A 22,071-nucleotide genomic window follows, 5' to 3' on the forward strand; every position below is an offset into this window, starting at 1 on the left:
CAATCGATTTAGCAAGTACTTCGATACAGGCAGCTATAAAAGTGGGAGCGCCGCTTCCTTGTGTCTTAGTTCCGCCTAGACACCCGAACTTGCCACGTATCGTGACCGATCAGAGTAAATCGAGCAAGATGGATTTTGTTCTTTTCCTTAGCTCGATCCTGCTGTTGAAATCCGCAGAGCTGGTCGAATGCAGGGACATCAACGATCGAACGAGTCCAGCGCCATTGTTACGCTCCGCCATGATGGAATTTGTATTGTCAGATGCAAACGCGAACGTTACAACTAATGCAACAACGAAAAATATTAAAGAAACGATTGACAAGAGCAATTCTCTATCTGAAGTCTCTTCAAGAGGATCTTCTGATCCTATGAACGAAGTGAATCCTTTGGACATTCCGATCTTCTACAAGCGTGAATCTTTGGTAGTAGAATCACCTACGGATGATACTTCGATCATACTGTCTACCGATGAAACAGTTGAATTAAATCAAACTACGGATGCCGGAAGCAACGGGGACGAAGGAAATCACAAAAAACCGTTGATAATAGATCTAGGTTCACTACCCATCCCACGCGTTAGGCGAACGAATGAGTTTCTAGAAAGCAAAATAGCGGACCAAGAAGTGGATGACCCGGTGATCGAGCCTGAAGATTCAAGCTTCGATGAAACTTTGGCGGATCAGGAATTTAAGGAGGATTCAACAGATCTTCGCCAGGAGAGGAACCTGAATTCTGATGAAACTTTTGATGGAGCGGAACGGAGAACGATGTACGATGGTTGGTACCATCAGCAGCCATTTTTGGAAAGAAGGTATTGGTCAAGCGAAGACAACTACCACGCCCCACGGAATTTCATTCGAATTCCCGTGTTCCCAGGATAATAATATTAATCTTGAATAAAATTGAATTGTTTTTAATAAAGGTATTGAAAAGGAGAACAGAAATTGGTTAACATTTTTTCATAAGAAATTTATTCGGTTAGACAAACGCTAAAAAAATATGTCGTATCACAAACTTGTTTTTCGTCGGTTCTCGAGGGGAATTAACGGTAACCATGTTAATTGACTATACGTTACATTAAATACGTGACGCTGCGCCGCAAAAGTTGCTTTGGTTGGTAGCTTTTTTATCTATCTTAAATATAAAAGAAACACTTAGTCTACGTAGATACTTAATAACTATTTGATCGCGGTAATTCTTGCACACAAGTCTCTCTCATTCACACAAGTTTTGAATTAATAATAGGAATTAGATAGTTTGTCGAGTAGAAAATGCTGTACAATGTTTCGCACCCTGTCTTGGTGGTCTGTTGCCTCGAAGAGGCAACTTACTATTGTCAACTATACACGAGGTCTCCTTCTGTTGTTGCTCGTCGAATTAGCAGCTCAGATATTGATGCTCGTTCGCTAACGGGCTTACTAAGTGGCGTGGCCTTCTTCCATCTTGAACAATACTTCTTGACGAGTATCGGTGGCCATTGTGCGTTCTTCGACCGAGCAAACTATAAGCTTCTAAGGTACTCCGTCTTCTAAACGTTATCAACGGAGAACGTTGGTAACAGGAACAAGAGAAGTCGAAGCATTTAACGACCTTAAATTCTTCCTCCTTTGATAAAGAACCTCGAACACTAGATGCTTCGCAATATTATCCTAGCGTTTTCTCAAAGAATACTCTTCTTTAAGCAAGTGCTTCGAAACTCTTCAGGAGTTTCTTCAAAATCCACGAAGCTTCTTTAAAAGCTCCTTAGAAAGTCTCTCGAAATTCTTGAGAGTCTCGACGAGAATTGACAAATTTACAGAAACTGAATCATCGAGATTCTCTAAAAGAGTAGATGATGGCCGCGGTGGAAGTGCAGATAGGTCGGTGGTTTCTTTGGTTTCCAAATCACTTTCCAAGTATTTTCTTGCGAAGTTGTCAACGATATTGTCAACGACGATGTCGTTGACGGATCAGAATCGGTTACCGCGCCGGATTGCTTCTCGGACGCGTTCCCTGTACGCCAACTGTTGCCTGTAGACGAACAGAGGTCGGAGGGCGTACGTTCCAGCTGCGGTCTCGAGATCATCAGCTGCGGCATTTTCATCTACGCTGCGTTTCTTGATTGGTCCACCGTCAACGTTATCGTCGGTTTCCACCAGTTTGCTTAAGAGAAGTCCGTAAACTATCGGGGTTGATCCGTCTTCCTGTTTCCCTTGCGACGTGTTTGGATCTTCGATTAAAACTGGGACTCCTATAAGAAGCCCAAGATCGTTCGATGGCCTGATCGGAAGCGCAACGCTGCAGCCAGCGAGTGCCAAGAAGAAAATCACGATGGCATTCTAGAAAGAAATTAATTGTTTGGTAAATTTTATTGTTCTGTATTTTTATCATTTGAAATATTCTTTTTTGATGTAATACGCTAAGTTAAAAATGATTTACGTTAACTTGTATATTATATTGCAAAGCAGATATGATTAGATTATTTTTACAAAGCCAATCAACAAAATTGAAAGACAATTAAGATTTCTAGGTAACCAAAGTTTCTCAGAAGCAGGATCAATACTTTTCGAAGTAACTTTATTCAAATCTTACCATTTTGTTTTGTAGATGTAGGTGTTCTTCTGCTGAAGTCCAAAGAATGGTTCTTGCTACTTCAAACTCTGTGAAGTTCTCAGTAGGCTCTCGTGAAATATGAGCAAGGCGATACGAGTATCTAAGTAACTCTCTGAAGAGTAAGATAACGAGTCTCAAGTGTTTCGCGGGTGGTAGATCCGTTGGGACTGATCTGTGGCGAGTTTATGCCCCTGGGCTGCATTCTTCGAGTATTTATACGAAACAATGACGTCAAACGGGAGCACGCTAATGGTACAGTGACGTATTGGGCCAGGTGATAAGTGACCTGGTAAACCCGAGAGCTCGATGCGGTCTCGAGCAATGTGTATCATTCCCACGTTGCACTTGTTTCCGCGGCCGCAAGGATGAGTCCCGAAGCCATCGACAGGGGCTGACGCAGTCCGCAAACGAAGCGTCAGCCCCGCTAAACGAGAATACAAAATATGGCGGCAATTTGGCATTGTGAAACTGTTTGTGCGCAATTCACGTGTTGGACAGGGTCGAACGAAAGTCTTGCATTGATGTTTCGTTAGAATTTTTGTATCTAGCATGTAAATATTTTCTGTTTTCAGCCTTCATAGTTGACCGATAGAACAGCAACATTGAAAATTCTAACTTATCCATAGATCCAAAGATTTTAGAAATATGCCCAAAGAAGCTGATCACCTGAATATTCTTCTTTAATTTTTTTTAGAACTGAATTGAACATTGAATGATGGAATTCATCTATAAGTTTAAAAGTACTAAAATTTATTAATTTTTCTTTAAAGGAGGAGCGGAAATTAGGCAATCATTTTTAATAAAAGACTGTGTACAGAGTTCTGTTCTAGCATACGTTTGAACTAAGTAGTTTCATTCGGTTGCATAACTTTTCGTTTAGATTAAGAATTCTGAGTCGTTTAACGAATTATTTAATTTCAGTTTTTGTATATTCATCTAAAGAAATGTGGATCTTTACAAATTTACAGCGGATTTACTAAGAATCCGACGATCCTGTTACTGCGTTCAGTTTTTCAGCCACCGGCATGACTTCCGGTGTATTCGGTGATGGATGATTCACCGCCGCGTTCACAAGTACGCAGAATCGGGGGAAATTACGCAACACTCTAAAAGTGCGCATCTGAACGATTTTTCCCTTGAAAACTGTTTATTTATATGGTTCTCCAAGTCACGCGTATATGCCCGAGTGTGCAGCTGGAAAACACGCAGCTTTAAAAGTCATTCGCCGATGACCGCTGCGGTCAGTGTGTCCTCTGATCGTAGAGTTGGAAACGCTTTTGCACGCAGTTGCACCTTCCTATTGTTAGTTGTACATTTATCTATTCCACAAAATTCGATTTCTTTTCATTTTCACAGTACAATTAATTGAAAATCATTTTTTCATTCCGAGTATCAGAAAAAAACGAATCTTTTAAGTGGTTTAAAAAAGAATTTATTGTTATGTAGCGTGTCTTTTTTCGAAAGAAAATGACACGTCACACTACTTGAAGAGTATCTCATATTTTCCTGTGATGACAAGTTACAAAGGTTCACCAAGTAATCTCAGTTTCTTAAGGACCATAACATTTATTTGAAAGAAATTATTTCTCGACACATGACGGCGAACAAAACAAATTGCCTCTTGCAATATTTCTTATAATATTGGAAACGAGAGAGTTATTTCAGTACTGGAACGTTTGAGTGACTCAGCTATGTAATTAACAGGGGGAAGCCATTTTATTCGTATTCGCGGAGACGCTGACAATCTTAAATATATTATATGAAATGCACGAGAAAAAGAGTATATTCAAACGTGAAAACATACTTCTGTTGAGAACTCGTGAGAAAAAGTTGAAGGACGAGAGATGTCATATTACAATGGAAAATTGTTTTTTAAAAATAAAATTAATTTTTTTCGAAACTCATTTCTCCTTGTCTTTCGTAACAAAACAGTATATAAATTTTGTTGATAAATTTCAAAAAAATTGGAAAAGTGCAGAATATAACTAAATTTTCACCATACAAATTTTTGCGCGACTGTTATAATCAGTGACAGAAATTTGAAAATGCATTACGTCATTTCGCAGATCATCATGACCTCATTTTACCGACGATCGTCCATAATTTAATCGACAAAATTTCATTTACAGGTCACCGAATTGATTCAAGGACTCCGGTGTAATTTTTTTTTTGCACGTATAGGGTGAGTAAACAATTGTCTCTCAAAATAGCTTGTTACTTATTGACTTCAACGACAGCTCCCTTTAAGGATATGCGAAATCATTTAAAAACAAAACTAGTGTGCGAAGAGTTTTTTACAAAAATGTTTAATTCCTCGCCATAACAAGACAAATTCAAAAGTCAAATACAGTTTTTGTATCATAAGTGTGTAAAGCTGTGGTCGTAGTTTAACAAAACAAAAATTCCAATTAAACTAAACATTTCAGAAAAATTCAGAATCTACGTTTACTGTAAGTTTCATTCATAGTCAAATGAAAAATAAGTACCGCGACGAAACTTTCAGGCCACCCCGTACGTAGATTTCACTATGACGAAATAAACGGTATTAATTTCAGTTGGACAAACACTTCAAATCAATTTTAAAAGTGGATTTGGAATCGTCAATTTTAAATGCTCTGTAAACACCAAATATTAATGGATCACAGGTGAAAGAAATTTTTTCTTCATTTCAAATTATGTTAAATAACCTAAGAGGACACAGCTTTGTGTAAAGAATCACGGAATGGCGTACGTTGTTTCGTATGATCGCGGACTCGGATCTGTGTGACGTAACAATAAGGGAATTTTTATTATTCGTTTTATTTCATAACAAAACAATATTTGCTGAAGTCAATAAATAGCATGTCACTTTAGAAATCAATTGTTACTCACTCTGTACGGAAGACAAGAGGGATGAAGATCGAAGAGATCGGGAAAATCGTCGTAGCTGGAGGATCGAGAAAATTGTCGAATATCAAGCCTCGTTGTACCAAACAAATCGATTTATTTCCTCCAGTTATGCATTTGTTCATTGGTGTCTTGAATAAATAGCTTCGTTAGCTCGTGTAAAAAAACCCTCTCTCGAAAATAATGATCGGCTCTGTCTGTGTAAATCTGTGTCTGCGTGTGTTCATTGTGTGTGTAACAAAATGCGCATGCGTGTGTCTGTCTTTTTGTTTTCAGGGCACTTAAATCGCGATCTCGGTTCGTTCTTTAGGATATTTAGATCGCAGGCTCGGCCTCCTCGTGAGCGGTTTCGCTGGTTTCGGTAGTATCGCTTTTAGATCTGAAAGAAATCACCAGATTGAGGGCATTTCGAGGCTGCAGGGAAGACAAGTACGAGAATTAACAAAAGCACAAGACAGACGGTTAGTTTCGGTAGACGAAAACTGTTAAGAGACGAGACAGTCTTCGGTTGAATGTTAGTCGACGCAAGGGAACTTTGATAACCAGAAAATTCTTCAAAGCTTAATATTGCTTTTAAAATCAAACGAGATACAATCTTTCAAATGGGAATATTTTGAATATTGAATTTTGTCTATTCTTATATTCTTGTTTCATCCATTTTAGACATAGATGTAAATGAAAACTGTACAAAATGGAAAAAGATTGTTTAATGTTTCGTAAAAAGAATGCTGAAATTTGTAAACAAATTTCCGAAAAAATTCAAAGAAACCGAAACAGAAAATAGATAAAAATCCACAAACTGTCTGATAATCTTATGGAGGTCGTTCAGAAAGCTGTGAAACATCAAAAAGTAAAGTTCAGGTTATCAAAGTTTCCTTGCTAGGGGATGGATCGTTGATCAAACTCATACCGATCTTCCCGAAGGGATTGTTAGGTAAACACTGGGGGTCTGGAGCTGATCGACGAGCTTCAAGTTTACAATCGATTAAAAGGAAACAATGATTGGAAAAATGACATAATATTTTCCAAACTACTCAATCATACAACAGACTTCAAAAGCTTCCCCTAATTTTCAAAATATTACAATGTTGCTTGTAGTTAAATTAAGGTTTAACATAGTTCTTAAATTTGTACTCAAATGAAAACTTATTTAATAAAAGAGAAACCATATCAAAAATATTCCAATCTATGAATCTTCCATTTCCGTCCCGAAACCCGTCGTCCAGTCGTGTTAATTAAGAAGACGGTGGTGGTGGTGGTGGTGGTGGTGGTGGTGGTGGTGGTGGTGGTGGTGGTAGTGGTGTGGTGGTGGTGGTGGAATAAAAAAAGTTGGAAAGTACGAAAAAATCCTTTCCTGTATTGATCGATCTAATATGCAATGGGGGGACACCTCGTCTACGAGTCTCTTTCTCTACATGGGAGTAAAAAAAGAATACGCGTCGTGAGAGCGCCATGACGGGTCCGCGCCTCTCCGTTTCTTATTGTTTCAATTTGTTCGTGTTCTCGTTTCCATCGTCCCGAACATTTTATTGCATGCAAGCCCTCCGTCATGCTAAACGAGTTGCTCGTTTCGATTCTCTTCCGTGGGTGCGTGTAAAGAAGCGAAGTGTGACTTTATCCAATTGCTTTTCTATCCTTCTCGATTTCGGACATTTTCTAAGAAAATTTATCCTTTTCTCGGGACCCTTTTTGTTTCTTGATTTTGTTTCTGAATTTTACCAACGGTTTTCCTTATTGAGAAATTTCGTTTCTCATTTCACTTCTTTCACCCCTCTTTCAGTTCTCTCTAATTGTTATCAGTATTCCAATCACTCTCTTTCTTTCTCTCGCTCTCACTCTCTCTCTCTCACTCGCTCGCTGTCACTTTTACATTAAAATACCACTCGATATAGTTTCTACAACGATACATCGTAAGTATAGTTAACGTCGAGTCGCAGGATGCAACAGGCATCAGGGAGAAGTAACTTTCTACCATTTTGCCTATTTTGTTTAGTCTCTCGAGGACGAGTCGATTATGGACATCCCCCTCGATTCTTCGCACAGTCTCACTGTGGTTTTCCTTTCTCCGTGCCTTTATTTTTGTTCCACGAGTGCAACTCAATCCTTAAATTTAATTTCGATTGCCAAGCTGTCGATCGAATCACGAGGACCATTTTATCGGGATCATTCCTCTTTAACGTTGCTCGATATTTATCCGCACCCCACAGTATTAAATGTACAAGTAGAAAATATACGGGAGACTTCAAAACTGTAGGCAGAAAATGAACGCGTAGCACGGTGAGGATGAAATTGTATTTAAAGAGTAAATGAAAACATTCAAAACGTTTATTTCGATAGCCAATTTGAGTCTAACAAGAATTTAACGAAATCATCAAAGGAAATCTGATCGACTCGCAAACTCTATCCATGCATCGTCATAGAATTCATATAAACGTGTAATAATAATTTATCACAACTGTTCCGTATCTCCTAATCGCCTGTGTATTCTACAATTTACCATTCAACGAGTTCAATTTTTACCTCAATTTATCGATCACCCAGCATATTCGTTATTAAATACACCTTCTCATAAAGTTCCTTTAAGGAGTCTCCCTTGTATGCATAGTAGAACTTAATTTTTTAAAAGATTCCCTAAATATTATCGTATCAAAATTATTATTCAATCTCTTGTGTCAACGAAACGTGTCCGCGGGCACGTCCACAATATGTGCTCCGTGTCCTCGGCTTCGATCAGTCTTTTCGTTCTACTAAACTACAATGTCCTTTTAGCGTCTCTCGGAAACGCAGCCTCGCTTCCGTTACAGCAGTCAGACTGGTCGCCGATGGCCTTGTTAACAGGCGGAGCAAACATCGACCGTCACCGGAAGTCCCGCCCGAATCCGTTGCGAACCTCGTGGTCCGATACGGTCTTGGCAATCAGGCGATAATAGATTTACTGGAACGATTATCTATTTATATATTGTCGGATAATGGAGGATTCACTTGCTCGATGGCTACGCTCTTCCACAAGGTCGAGGGGTTGCGTTATAGTATATATATAATTACAGTATAGTAATCGTTAATGCTACTAACGGTCATAATTTTCACTGTGGTTCCCTTTTTCCCTTTCTCTCTTTTAGCTTTTTTCCTTTTCCTTTTTTTTTTGTTTGCTTTCGTACGTGTAGGCACTTAACTATGTCTCTGCGGTTTCGTATGTAGCTTAAAAACGTTTAACGTCTATTGTACACGACGGTCAGTATTTTATCAGGCGTGGCGAACGGAACAAAGAAAAAACAGAAAGTGCGTGTACAAAAGCCTCCCATCTTCGTCATATCTTTTCTTTTTTTTTTTTGGTCTTCAAATTCGATCGTTCGATTTCCGAGGGGAATAATTTTAATCATGTGGTCGCCGCTCAATTCAATGCGATGTCCGATTCATCGTTTCCGTCGTACATTTGGTTTCTTTGAAATCTTACGATCGATACTGCTAGGTTTCTTTTCGTCTTCTTTTATTCTCACATCCTTTTTACGTTCATTCTGTACTTTCATGCTCTCGCTCTCTCTCTTACACACAAACACTCTTTTTCACCATCTCTCGGCAGCGTGTGCACGCGCTTCCAAGAGCATTATATCGGTTTTTCTTTTTTCTTTTGGAACTTTCAATTAGCACCGTGTCTTTCGTGGATTCTTTCACCTTTCGCACTCGGTCACCCTGTCTCTCCCTCTCATTCGCACTGTCCCGAAAGCTTTCCGCGATCGACAACCGGAGGGGCCGGGTTGACCGTGTCGTGTAACGTTCACCCCATTTTGCTTGCAGCATACGCGCGAACAACACCAGAAACACGAGATTTACAGGGATAAACGCGTGCCACGCTTTCGTCACGATTGGTCGTTTCAGAGGAAAGCAGCGAAGGAGTAGTTTTAAATTAATTCTGTTTGTTAATTGACTCGTCAACATCAGTTAGGTTCTTTAGGTTTTTTAGAAGCTTCTAGATGTGAGCGATGTCCTTTCGAGAAACGTGCTTGTCGCTTGATCGATATTGTTTAAACTTCTTTTTTAATAAGTATACACCTTCGGATCTTGAGGATTGTCTTATAACGAAGATTACTACATGAGGAACTTGAAGACTGGCTAGGAGATATCATATATATAGAAATCTGAAACGTCGATCTAACATCCTATAAATATGGTCGGTATTTATCGAATGCTGGATTATGATGCTACGTGAAGTTTTTTTTTTTTAGATACCGGGATCTAGAAGCATTCCTAGTGTTTTGAAAGTTAAGAAACCATTAGTTTTCATTAACATGGTTCATCAACACCTTATGCCAATACGTGTTAACGTAATTTCTTGTGAAGACTGAAAACACAAAGACACTAACTTTGAATGTTTCTACAGCTCCCATAGCAGTATCCTGTAATCTAAAAGCTAAGACTTGTTTAATTACACCTATTGAATTAAATATTAAGGGCACATCTATTGTACAGTGATACAAAGAATCACTCACACTCAAAAGCTTCCAATCTTATTCCAGAGTTTTAAACGTCTATTCTGGTGATGCTAATATCCTGAATAAAATCAAACTTCTAAAAAATATTAAATTTCTTCTAATCACTAGAAACGTTAATCTCTTTCGCTCGACCGAGTCGTTCTGAGTGAAGGCTTGCACGCGCGTACGTTCTCGGTTCTGGCACCCTCCACCTCGCTAATTGTTCGTCGCGTTAAAAGTCTGTGAGATGCGGCTGCTCCGATCGCACTCTCCTAATCGTATAATCACGCTCTAGGCAGAAAATCAGGTAACGAGATAATGGTGCACACACATTTAAGACGGTACCGACGACAGAATACTGTATTAACTTCGAACATACGTTAACATTGATTTTCAATGGAACATGGTATCTGTAAAGTAACATTCGATTGGTGCGCTGTGATAACAGACGTACCCGAGAATCTCGTTTTCATTCTTTTTCTTCTTTTATGCTGTTTCCTTCTTTTCTTTTCACTTTTTTTTCGTTTGTTTGTTTTGCAAAGATCGTATTCCAACCTAGAGCTAGCAACGTACAAAAGTACAAAATACACTTCGTCCGCGACGTGCTTTCAACGCGAGGAAAGTCGTGACGCGCGAACTACATACCCCCTCGTCCTTCGCCACTTTGTTTCTGTTTCGTTTTGGAACACGATCCGACAAGTAAATATTTCTCTACGCGAGCTTAGTAACTGTGATTTACATAAAAGCTCAGCTTAAGAGTACAGGCTTAACACGTACTTGTTTCATTTTTTTTCTTCGTTAACTTCGTCTCCTTTAGAAGCAATTAGACGTATTCAGTCTTTTTGCGATGCCCAAGGACTTTACTATCCCGTTGAGCAAATCGGTCGGAAATCGTACTTTAGAAGAAATGATTCTTTCAACGCCTTTCTCTATCTTTATCTAGCGCAAAGGTGAGGTGTTTCCAAGTTATTTGTGTAGAAAAATGCTTTAAAAAGGGATTAAAAGTGTATAAAAGCTCGCTAACCGGCGATCTCATGAAAAAGATGCTTCCAATGTGTTTTGCTTGATTCAATTAGTTTCTGGATTTGTTTTCACACATTCCTTATAGAGTATTCGGATGGCATCAGACTCCGCTGAATGTTACCAAGAGCTTTCTAATTAATCCAGTAGAATTATCGTTTTAATAATTCTCTGAACTCTTGATTGCATGTTTGCGAGGGAGTTCCTACGAATCATCATAATAACTAGTTTTTGAAAATCAGTTGCTGCTACTCTTGATAATCATTTGATGTCAGTTTGATATCTAAAGTGTCAGTATGAAACAATGCCAGGAACTGAATAAGACCATAGAGGTATTGAATGCACGCATGTCTACTTATGCATTATACAAAACTTTTGTTAGTTTATAATTTGTTTGGCACCCACTTTGTCCACTGCTTCGTTATTAAGTGAAAACGAATAATTAATATGCATAAGTTTCGCGAAGACTGCGTAATGAGCACCATGCAAGCTCATCAGTTGGAACGTTTTTGTTGTTTTCTGTTGACATTAATTGTTGTAATAAAATTCGTTACTAACCTTCCTCTGTATACCAAATATGTGTTTTTTTGTGTAAAAAAAAAGTTTCTCCTATTATTCCATATAAAATCACTCGTATTCTCGATCTTATGAGCATTGTATGAAATTCTATGAAACATTACCAAGTACACAATCGAAGGCACAAGTTGCCAGTTAACAGAATACCTTGATGGTCTGCATTCCTTTAAGGAAGAGAGAAAGTTAAAAGTTTATACCTCTTTACTCATAGCCCCAGGAACAAGTGTCAAATAAAATCGCGATAATTCTAAATAAACAGCTTCCCACGTAAAGAATGGGCCATGGTATGTCACAGGTATGGCTTATGCTAATTCTAGTATAAATTTTTCTTCTTTGTAGATACTCGATAGAAGAATGGGTTCTACTTTGTCGGGCAAGTTATTTAAAACATTCACAGTGTATACTATAATTAAAATTGTTAACATTCCTCTATGTCTATCACGAATATATTCATAAGAGTCTAGTGAAGTGATTCGGTGCTTTTAAATTTTAAGCAAATAATTTGAATAATTACTGACAATAGGACTATTTTATTTGAAAACCTTGTTTAAATTAAAGAGACTCCGCTCATTTGTTTTCGAAGTATTAATTAAACTTTAAATATTGTTTGTAAAGAAATTAGTTAAATAAAAAGAACTAAATCTAAAAGTGGTGGAGTAATACTTGTTTATGCTTTTGTATTAGAAAGTAAATAATAATGTTTGCTGGTTGGAACGTCGTGCACCCACTTTGTATAACGTGTATCGTGTATATGAAAGCCTACGGTTATTACGATGTATGAGTAAGAAGGCATTGACTCATCGCTTCTTTTAGTCCTTTACGTAGGTTTTCATTTTCCTTTTAAAGCACCTGGTGCAAATAATAAGGAGACTCATTTTCGATTTATAACGCGAACGAAAAGTTTGATTCAATGCACCTCCTATTCCTTCATCATAAATGGAAACACGAATACGAAATAATCTACTCACTTCAAGAACTTCGACTTTCAAGGGAACCTAATGAAAAATCTTCAAAAGAATGTATACCGTCTAATATTCTACGTACTCATTGAGTAAATCACAATATAAAAATACAAATTGAAGATCTCCCCCTTCTTCTTTCATCATCGACCTTTCTATCTTTTCTTCGTTAGCATCTTTGTCGTAAAACAACATCCTTTACAAACGCACTTCCTTAGAATAAGTTACTTTTTCTTTCTGAACATTTCTTTGATAACTCATATCTCTGAATCTATTATTAATTATTTGTTACCGATAGTACGTTTTCGGACGACTATATAGATTCCTTCAATCGTATAATACCAAATGCTTCTCCCTGATTAATTCCTTTCTCACGACGACAAGCAATGACATGTGCAAATAATGTTAAATATCTCGTGGTGAAAGTAACTATTCTTGAACGTGCGAATCACCTAGTATCACTGACAGCTCAAAAGATTCTATGTACACGCGCGACATGGAAACAATTCAATCCTAACCACGCATGTACAAGTAGCCACAGATTGCTAGAATACCCCCACCAACAATTGCGGCACCTATGCCTATTGAAAGGGGCTTAAATAATGACCTCTTGAGCTTTTGCCATTCTTCTGTCTCCTTTTGTCGACGCTTGATTTCCCGTACGTATGCTGCCAAACGTTCCTTCTTTTCTTTATGACGTTGGCGTACTTCGTTTTTCCTATTAAAAACAAAACAAATACCATTAAAGAATGACAATTTTAAGGTACTTGAGACATAACCCCAATAACTTACACATCTGGACTGGACGGAGGACTACATGTTTGCAAAGAGTTTTCACCGTCGCTAGTAATTTCATTAGGCACTGAAATACTATCTGAACTATTTTCATGTAAATTATTTGCGATCGCTGTAGAGTTTGGTGGTGATGAACTTGTAGATGTTTCCGTTTGAGTCGGCGGCTCTCTGGGTAGCGGTTTATCAGGAGGTCCACCTAATTCATCTATCATTATATATGGAACAAGTTACTTACAGCTACACACTTTCTATTTATTATGGATTAATCGTTCTTACCGTTCTTTGTCGTTGCATTTGAAGTTAAGTCTGCCATCATACTACGTGTTAACGATTCACCTCTTGGAGGTGGCAAAGGAGGCGGTTCATCTTCTTCTTCAATCGAAGAATGACTAATATTATTAACTACATCATAATGATTTGTGACTATCTCATTATCAACATTCTGTAAAATTTAAATATATTAGTGAAAGTCAAAAAATATATTATATCACAGTAGTACAGTCTTATCAGATTTAATATGTTAAAGGTGTAACGTATTTTCCATAATATGTGTATAACATAGAAATCAATGGAAAAGAACTGCTGACTTGTTAAAAATTAAGTATTTGAAGAAACCAATAACACTGCACCACTGTGAATTGGTATTAGTTACCACGTTATTGGATGGCAATTGTTTTGCTCCTTCAATTATAGCAGCATAAGAAAATCTTAATTGATCTGGCGTTTGAATTAAACCCATTCTGGATCTTCTCATTTCGATCAACACATCTCTAACATTTACAGAATTCAAACCATTTTCTTCAATCTATAATCAGATGAAGAGCAACTCCTTTTTTCTAAGTTTTCATAAATATTTTATTTAATAATAGTAATACTTACCAAAACAAGACATGTATCAACTAAACAAAATGTTCCCGACCTTCCAATGCCCGCAGAACAATGTACAACTGGGGGTCCAACATTTTGATCTAATGCTCCTGATTGCCTAACATCTGCCAGAAAATGAAGAAAGGCTGTTGGACTTTGTGGTACACCAAAATCTGGCCAAGTAGTATAATGAAAGTGTAGTATTTCCCTACTTTCTTTTGATTCCAAATCTGTTAATCTATATGGAACATAAATAGTAAGCTTTTAGTAGTCTACATTACATACATAATTACAGATACTAAAATTGAATTACTAGGTTCTCATACTTTAATATTCTAGTTGTGTAATCCGATGATTCTGTTTTGCTGACATATTCTACTTTTATACCAACATCCAAAAACGTCATAGTATCATCCAATGAATCACCAAGTGGCCAATACTGATAACATTTAACTTGATTCTTTTCAATTATTTTATTTAACATTAACACTGCTTTAGAGGCTTGCTCCCATACCATCAACCAGAAGTGACCTGCAGTATTTTCTAATGGTCCTTGAGTAAGAATGTATTGTCTGTGGGCACGATCTACCTGTAATGATAATTCACTTGTCATTCCAGTCTTGTAAATTAAAATTATTTTCATATAATATTTACCTGTATAAGGTTGGCATTGATATAATCACTTGCCCCTCTTTTAAGAACAATTCTACTATGGTCATATGGAGCAACATCTCTATAACGGTTCAAATTTTTGTTTTGAGGTTTTTTAGATTCGTTGCATGTGTATGTGAAGTTGCTGCATTCATTACGAATATGCTGTACAAAAAAAAAATTTAATTTCTTCAATTGTCTTGGATAACTGTTCAACAAGATGCTTGAATATAAATAGAAACTTACACTCAACATTCACTAAACAAATAATGTGTACATTTTCAATGAGAAATGGATGTAGAAATTGTGTTCATTAACGGTAAAAGTTTGTTTCTTTACAAAATACAACATAAGAAAATTGAATACTGAATGAAGGCAATATTGTATCCATGTACATTGAGAAAACTCATTAACAATTTCATTGCTGTTACTTATGTTTACAATATTAAATGTAATGCAATACTTTGCCATATTATATAATATATTATAATTTTCATATAAAATTGAGTAAAATAATACTTTCTATTAATTTCAGAAGGAAAAACATTTATCACGTAATTAGTACTTTGAAAAAATATCACTAATTAGTACAGTGTATTTCCTTAACATATAAAATTTTCTATTTTCCATATCCATGATTTTGATTGAATACTTTCTACTAGGACGAATACTCGGAATCCACACTTTAAACCACAACATTCATCCTTGACAATAGGTTCACACACACTCACACACGTACACATACACACATCCCACACACACAAAATACCGCGTTTAACATTTTTCCCTGAAAACCACGTTCCGCGAACACGGTACGATTTAAACCGATGATTTAAAACAATTCAGGCATTGTAACAAATACATCCAAGAAAGGGAGCGTGCGAGTGCGATAAAGAAATAAACACGCTCGCTGATTTCTGGCTCGTTATCTATCATATCGAATCGCATCGTCGTGTGGTAAATCAAATCCATTTGCAGAGCATAAATTAATCGAACACGCCGCCGGTCGAGGAACACGAAACGAATCTCGAGTAACCGCGAACATGCCACCAGCGGCAAATAAATTCGATCCCGATAAATAAACGTTTGACACGCGTGTCGCGTATTGCTCTCATAGACATGAAATTCATTATCAAGAATCTGTCGGTACTCAACGAGGGACGTGCACCGTGCGTGCAAACGTTCACGATAGAAATTCAATTTGGCGACAGGAACGGCGAGACGACGAGCGGAGGCAAAGATTTCTTCATTGTACACGACAGGCTGACTGGCGAGCCGTGTCAGCGAAAAACAATTCGACGTAGTCGCGTGTTCGCGTGGAACAGGCTGACACATCAACGACAGGGACGGTCAGTTTCTTTCTCGCGGTGACCGGAAGGAAAGACGCAAAAAGCGGAAGAAAAAAGAAGAAAGGAAGGAAAGGAAAAAGAAAGGGAGGAAGGGACGGGACGAGACGGGACGGGTGGATGGACGATCCCTTTACCTGATAGAGGATCGGCCAGGCTGCCTTCGAGTTGATCTCCTGGTACTCGGTCTCTACGTTGCTGATCCCTTGATCGCGCGTCCCTTGGCTGGTCATTCTGTCGGCTCGTTCGCGACTCGGTCTCTCCGGTGCTCGAAAACGGCAAAACGAGACGAGGCACGCGAAGAGGCTGGGCCCCGGTCGCGCGCGATCTCGCTCTCTCTGTCTCCGGGAAAAAGGCGTCTCAGGCACGGAGCAGTGCCATGCGTGACGCGGATTCTCGCGAAGGGCAGCCCCCGCGGCACGAGAGACGAAAACGCGCAACCACCACAGATAGGCTCTCTCGGTACGCACGTACGTGTACACCTTCGTTCTTTGCCGTACACACTGCACCCACTCGCGCGAATAGTACCGAGCCACCACCGATTCCGTTCACCGCCGCTGCCACCGCGAAACACGAGTCAACGTGCTGACATCTTCGGGTAACCAGAGTTTCTTTCCCTCCCTTCTTTCTCTTTCTTCGTCTCCTTTACCGCCGAGTGAGATCTGGTCGACGATCGCCGCCATACTGTATAGGTGTTCGTGGACTATGCGCATGCGCGCACGCGAGCGCCAAATAAAATACTCTGATTTAAAGTGATCACCTTGATAATGAAATAATTTGCTTAATTATGGTTTTTTAATCGTATATTGATTCATATTGCGAAGCGAATGATACGTTCTTTTAATTGTCTTGTTATTTTGTCCATAATGAAACGGTTTTAGGTTTTCTTTAGGTGTTTCAATTTTGGATCAATTTGATTAATAATTTTGTTGATACTTTATATTAATTAATCCCCAACTTTTCGTATGGTAAAAATAAAGTTAATTTTAAGGTATATGGAGGACAGTAGACACTTTTTTACTGTAATACTGAGAACTACATTGGAATGGTATTTATTTCTTACCTTACTAAAAAGGAATTACGAATAAATTATACGTTAATACAAAAATATATTAAAAAATTCAATAACCTAAATACTGAAATATTAAACCATCGAGGTAGTTGGTATTTGAGCTTATAGTTTTCTGTAGCAATACGAAAATTAATTTTTTGTAATTTTCGGTGGCTTTTTGATACTTTTTGGACTTTCGTTGCTGTGGTCATCATCGGTATTTGTACTTTTTCTCTTAGCTGATTCCACTGTCCCCTTCTTCAACCAAGAAGTCATAAAAGTGTTAGGGTTACTTTTTTTCTCTTCTCTGTGCATAATAGAATTAGTAAATCAATAGTCTGGTATGTCACTTCACAGGATTAACAGTTCATAATTCCAGAGAAACATTAATTGCATGGTGCTATAGAAATATATACGTACACAGGTTTTATCTCCTTCCTACAATTTTCACTTTTATTTGAAACATTGTTTACAAGAGTTGAGACAGGGTACCAGCTTAAATCACCCTCTGTCAATGTTAATTTGCTTAACATGTTAACTGCTTCAACTACAGAGAGGTCCTCATTTAGCCAAGTCTGAAACGATCCAGCAAAATACAGAAATGTTATAAATAATGTCTGTGCAAGAACACTGTTTATTTAAACATAATTTTTTTTAAAATACACATTCTGCTCATGATAACTAAATTCATTGCTTACATGTACGTCATCTTCTGTTTTTAAAAATACAGGCATACGATTGTGTATTGCTGAGAAGACATTATTAGATTCTGTTGTAACTATCGTACAACTATATATTACTTTACCCTGAAACATAATATTGTTAGCCCCTCTATATAAGAGCTTACAAAATAGGGATACTTGAAATGTAAAATGTACCTCTCCAGTTTTGAACTTGTTATATATTCCTGCCATTTTTAATACCTTAAAACCTTGCCAACCACTTTCTTCTGACCATTCATTCTTCCATGTTAAAGGATCATCTGCTTTAATTCCTTTTTTTTGAGCAGCACAAATGTAAAATGGTTGTTTAGATTCTTTCTTAGTTTTACCAGCTTTCCATTCATAGTAACCTTCGCAAACTATGATACATCTTTGTCCCTTACGAAGTGGTGGAGCATATAGTGTAGAACTTTTAAGATTCTCCAGGCGTGCATTATGCGTTGATAAAGAATGTTTCCTATAATCACCCTAAGAAATTTAAATATTAGAATTAAAATATGTGTTTCCATTATATATTAACTTTGCAAATCCGAATTTAGTAGTCATGTACCTAATATTTTATTATAATTTTATTTTATTTTTATCAATGTAAAATTTATTTAAATACAAAGGAATTCTTAAGGGATTAATAAGAGGCATAAAAATTCAGGTCATAAACGTATTGTTATCGCGTGGTGCGATACGATAAGCGTTCGTAGTGTTTACAATTCGCGAATGCTTTCTGTTGACGATTTAATTGTGACCACGTGAGCGTATCCCCACCAAAGATGAGTTTGGTCTAACCTTGTTTGTATACACTGACCTCGTGCCAGGGTGGTATCATACTCCACATCATAGCGCAAAGTACTCTCTCGTCATCTTGTCCGAAATGTGAGCCAGCGACGAGACAAGGTAAAACATCTTTAGGGCCAATATTGTATGACGGTACGTATTTGACGTCGCTTTTCGTCCAAGGCGTAGTGCGTCGTTTGCCGGTGCCATCCTTGTAATCGCAAGCTCGGCTCACAGTGTCAGGATTCAAAGAACTATGAAATAATTTACGAGTATTCTTTAGAAGGTTTGCGTGTCATGAATTAATTACTAAAATTACGTGACATGATTACTCACCAAGCCGCTCGACCACACATGTTTCCGCGTCGTTATAAACACTTCGGTGAACTGGTGCCACCTACGATGCATTGCGTTCACTGCGAATTTGTAAAATATTAATTTTATATTATCGGATTACTATTTAATACATATTTATGTATATTTACTTGAACAACAATATTTTTGTAGTGAAACAGCAAATGTTAAGAAATGACATTTATAATTTGCGAATAGAAGCTTTGTATATTATATTAATATAAAATGAAATATTTATTTTTTAATAAATCTTTGTATATTCATATTTGAACTTGCGAGATGCGATGACATTATGTTTTTTACTGTTCACAATATTGAAAACGACTTTTTTGTCTATATAGTTTTTGTTGTATTGTCTCCTGTAGTACATACTTTAGATACATAAAGAATGTTTGGATGTACTGTCACTGGATACATTCGAATTTCGATTTTCGATTACTCGATTGTCTGCTTTTGAATAATTTATTTTCGACTTTCGATTATCGATTAATCGATTTTCCAGTTTATATGAAGGAAGTCACCGACGAAAAATAGGATGGACTAGACATCTTATGGGATTTCATGTCCGATGATCCGCAAAATTTAATGTTGAAGCAAGAAAATAAAGAACACGTTTTCTATTTATTTATTTGTATTTAATTGTACTCTGTTGGTAAGGTTGCAAGTGATGCGAAATGGTAAGATGGTCACGTAATCCTGTCACGGCCGTGTCACAAAAATTTACATTAGTTGTCCAGTACAGACTTAAGATGTTTACAGACTGTAAGTAGGTACCACAGACGAGGTATAGGATAAACATAACATGCAATGTAAAATTTTGTCACACGCTCTCGGGGTTACAAGAATCCCTTATTATTTTTGTGTCACGCCCTGTCATATCGACTTAAGCGGGTTTTGCATGACAGCGCTATAAGTGATAGGAATTACAATAAAAAATATTGAACCACAGACTTACAACATGTACTAAACGTGGCAACTTATGGGATTTTTTGTGTAGCCCTTCGAGAGTCTCAAGACTTCTGTAGACGTAAACTGAAATTCCTATAAGCTGCAACGTTTGTATGTATCTTAAGTCTGTTATCCAGTCTATTCTATATCTCGTTGGTGATATTGTGTTGATATGCAGATTATCGAACGATGGTATTTCATTTACTAAAGACTCGATAGAGGTAGACAGTAGTTCATTAAACCGCTGAAAGTTTCTCATTATGTATGCTCGCATGTTTTTCAAATTTCTTTAGAACAAAATACTCATTGCGTATTTCATTTAGCAATCAGTGTAGTATTTATTAAAAAGAATGTATTTATCGTGTTAATAAATTTCACAAAAGGAAAAAGAGATCAAAACATGGCGAAATTAATTCTGAAAATTCTTGATTTAATCTTCTTAGAAACGGACAATTTACTGAATACAGGAACATGTATAGTTGACGATGATACTACACGAGTGTCCAATTTCGAAGCTCAGGAAGTTCAATTTCAAAATGTACATTTTTTGTAATAAAATTAATTTCAGTTAGCTCTTTAAAAAGAGATAAACATCCTTGTTTCACTTTTATACTTTAATGGACGCACAAGGAAAGTAAAATTCTCACAAACATAATCTCCCTTTTGTCCTCTATCACGATCTTAAAATTGCTTACTACTTTGGTGTTTAGCTCATTAGCGCCAAATAAGTTGAGTAAAATGTTTTAATGTGAGAAACAAGACCCATAAGTAGTAAATGCGCACAATGCGTTGTTCCGCTCTCTACAGATCTCCGTAAAGATTGGAATTCGTATGTAGGAATCGCCGCCATTAGTAGCCGAGGAAGTGTGCACGCTAGTAGATAAGAATACCTAAATTTGTAATCAAACGTTTTAATTGTTCTACGTGCGAGATACCATTGAAACAATTAAGCACGTAACATTAAAAATAAGTACTGATTTCACAACAGTAGTAAAAATCTGATGCTACTATAATAATGTAGGTGGCTACATTTACTTAGAAAAGAAAAGGAAACTGTACCATATAGTGCAATACTGAATCAAAATAAACTCATTACTTAACTTGTATTTTACTGCATAATAAATTCCTAATTTGTTCTAACAAGATTCTATTTTTGCAAGGTCCTTCTTATTCTTTCAGATGACGTTTGTTAGGATCTTTATAGATTCGAATCCAGCAGAGATTTGTTAGATTAACGTATAGGACATAGTCTACATATAATATATTGTAACCAAGGGTCATACCAGTGGCTTCTTGTAGTAACCGGTAAATACAATTTTCCCAACACGCGTGATAACGAATGTTATCGATTCCGTGCGTGTCGTGTTGTACCGTACCACCGAAGAGGAGTCGTGAAAAGAAACGTCCGACATTTCCTCGAGGTTCATTAGCGTGGCAAATTAGTGTCTACGGTTCAACGAGCGTTCCACGCCGGTATTCCATAGGTGGAACGGACCGAAGTGCGTTCGCCAGGCATTCACGATGCGTCTGTGCCGTGTATAGAAGGAATGCGCCCCTTCCTCGACCCGTATGCTCATTGTTCGACCATTGGGCGCGGTTCGATTCGTCTGCATTTTGTACCGATTCAATCGTTCGCGGAAACCTTCGACGTTGCTTTAATCTTCAAGAGGTATTATAAAGCTATTTCTGTAAACGCATGACATCAACTATGGCGAAATGGTACATGATGCTTTTCTATTTCAATTACGATACGCCAATATTTTGAAAGACTTTTAATCAGTTATCAATAATCAACGCTAAAAATATTTGTTTCACACAAGGGTAGTCATATTTCATACTGACATGACTGAATGCCAATAGATATACATGTAAAGTTTGTTTCATTCCTTACGTCACATTTAGCAAGCAAACTGTCATCTTCCTATATGTATTTCATTAATGATCAATAGTCAATCAATCCAGTCACGAAACAAGGAGCCATAAAGCATGTCTGTCACAGGTTCATTAAAAAGTCTACATTAACCTCCTCCAATTCGATTTACAATTACACTCATGGAATACCAG

General features: G+C 37.4%; 3 protein-coding genes across 9 annotated transcripts; 1 reads left to right on the plus strand and 2 right to left on the minus strand.

Moving 5' to 3' along the window:
• Positions 1-74: 74 nt before the first annotated feature.
• LOC116424155 (uncharacterized) lies at positions 75-5,398 on the plus strand. Of its 2 annotated transcripts, none has more exons than XM_031970170.2 (2): positions 75-811; positions 4,722-5,398. In XM_031970170.2, exons 1-2 carry the CDS (start codon positions 129-131, stop codon positions 4,732-4,734), a joined length of 696 nt encoding a protein of 231 aa, XP_031826030.1. In that variant the 5' UTR covers positions 75-128; the 3' UTR covers positions 4,735-5,398. The 2 variants fall into 2 exon arrangements, 1 of the variants encoding a protein (XP_031826030.1); XR_004234393.2 differs by lacking the exon at positions 75-811 and adding an exon at positions 3,705-3,894.
• A 154-nt stretch (positions 5,399-5,552) lies between these two features.
• On the minus strand, positions 5,553-16,444 carry LOC143174172 (tyrosine-protein phosphatase non-receptor type 2-like). Of its 5 annotated transcripts, XM_076369568.1 has the most exons (9): positions 15,971-16,121; positions 14,819-14,980; positions 14,491-14,753; positions 14,177-14,402; positions 13,950-14,102; positions 13,574-13,739; positions 13,295-13,502; positions 13,110-13,220; positions 5,553-5,857 (listed from the first exon to the last, which is right to left on the minus strand). In XM_076369568.1, exons 3-9 carry the CDS (start codon positions 14,679-14,681, stop codon positions 5,794-5,796), a joined length of 1,119 nt encoding a protein of 372 aa, XP_076225683.1. In that variant the 5' UTR covers positions 14,682-14,753; positions 14,819-14,980; positions 15,971-16,121; the 3' UTR covers positions 5,553-5,793. The 5 variants fall into 5 exon arrangements, with proteins under 5 accessions (XP_076225683.1, XP_076225684.1, XP_031826517.2 ...); XM_076369569.1 differs by lacking the exons at positions 5,553-5,857; positions 15,971-16,121 and adding an exon at positions 16,299-16,444 and having other exon boundaries at positions 6,816-13,220; positions 13,953-14,102; XM_031970657.2 differs by lacking the exons at positions 5,553-5,857; positions 15,971-16,121 and adding an exon at positions 16,299-16,444 and having other exon boundaries at positions 6,816-13,220.
• LOC116424359 (abasic site processing protein HMCES-like) lies at positions 16,353-19,452 on the minus strand. Of its 2 annotated transcripts, none has more exons than XM_076369570.1 (7): positions 19,432-19,452; positions 19,042-19,121; positions 18,737-18,959; positions 18,091-18,402; positions 17,911-18,018; positions 17,633-17,787; positions 16,353-17,519 (listed from the first exon to the last, which is right to left on the minus strand). In XM_076369570.1, the coding sequence occupies exons 2-7, from the start codon at positions 19,059-19,061 to the stop codon at positions 17,363-17,365; spliced, it is 975 nt and encodes a 324-aa protein (XP_076225685.1). In that variant the 5' UTR covers positions 19,062-19,121; positions 19,432-19,452; the 3' UTR covers positions 16,353-17,362. The 2 variants fall into 2 exon arrangements, with proteins under 2 accessions (XP_076225685.1, XP_076225686.1); XM_076369571.1 differs by lacking the exon at positions 19,432-19,452 and adding an exon at positions 19,191-19,421.
• Positions 19,453-22,071: the final 2,619 nt, after the last annotated feature.

This window comes from Nomia melanderi, chromosome 7 (assembly GCF_051020985.1).
Source record: "Nomia melanderi isolate GNS246 chromosome 7, iyNomMela1, whole genome shotgun sequence".
NCBI classification, from domain to species: Eukaryota; Metazoa; Arthropoda; class Insecta; order Hymenoptera; family Halictidae; genus Nomia; species Nomia melanderi.

Excerpts from the sequence above, each read along its gene's own strand:
- LOC116424359 (XM_076369570.1), bottom strand. The coding sequence starts at position 19,061 with ATGTGTGGTCGAGCGGCTTG. Across the intron at positions 18,960-19,041 it reads ATGTGTGGTCGAGCGGCTTG|TTCTTTGAATCCTGACACTG; the intron begins GTGAGTAATCAT and ends ATTATTTCATAG. Across the intron at positions 18,403-18,736 it reads TGATACCACCCTGGCACGAG|GGTGATTATAGGAAACATTC; the intron begins GTCAGTGTATAC and ends TAAATTTCTTAG.
- LOC116424155 (XM_031970170.2), top strand. The coding sequence starts at position 129 with ATGGATTTTGTTCTTTTCCTTAGCTCGATCCTGCTGTTGAAATCCGCA.
- LOC143174172 (XM_031970657.2), bottom strand. The coding sequence starts at position 16,394 with ATGACCAGCCAAGGGACGCGCGATCAAGGGATCAGCAACGTAGAGACC. Across the intron at positions 14,981-16,298 it reads CCTGGCCGATCCTCTATCAG|CATATTCGTAATGAATGCAG; the intron begins GTAAAGGGATCG and ends TTTTTTGTACAG. Across the intron at positions 14,103-14,176 it reads TTGATACATGTCTTGTTTTG|ATTGAAGAAAATGGTTTGAA; the intron begins GTAAGTATTACT and ends ATCTGATTATAG.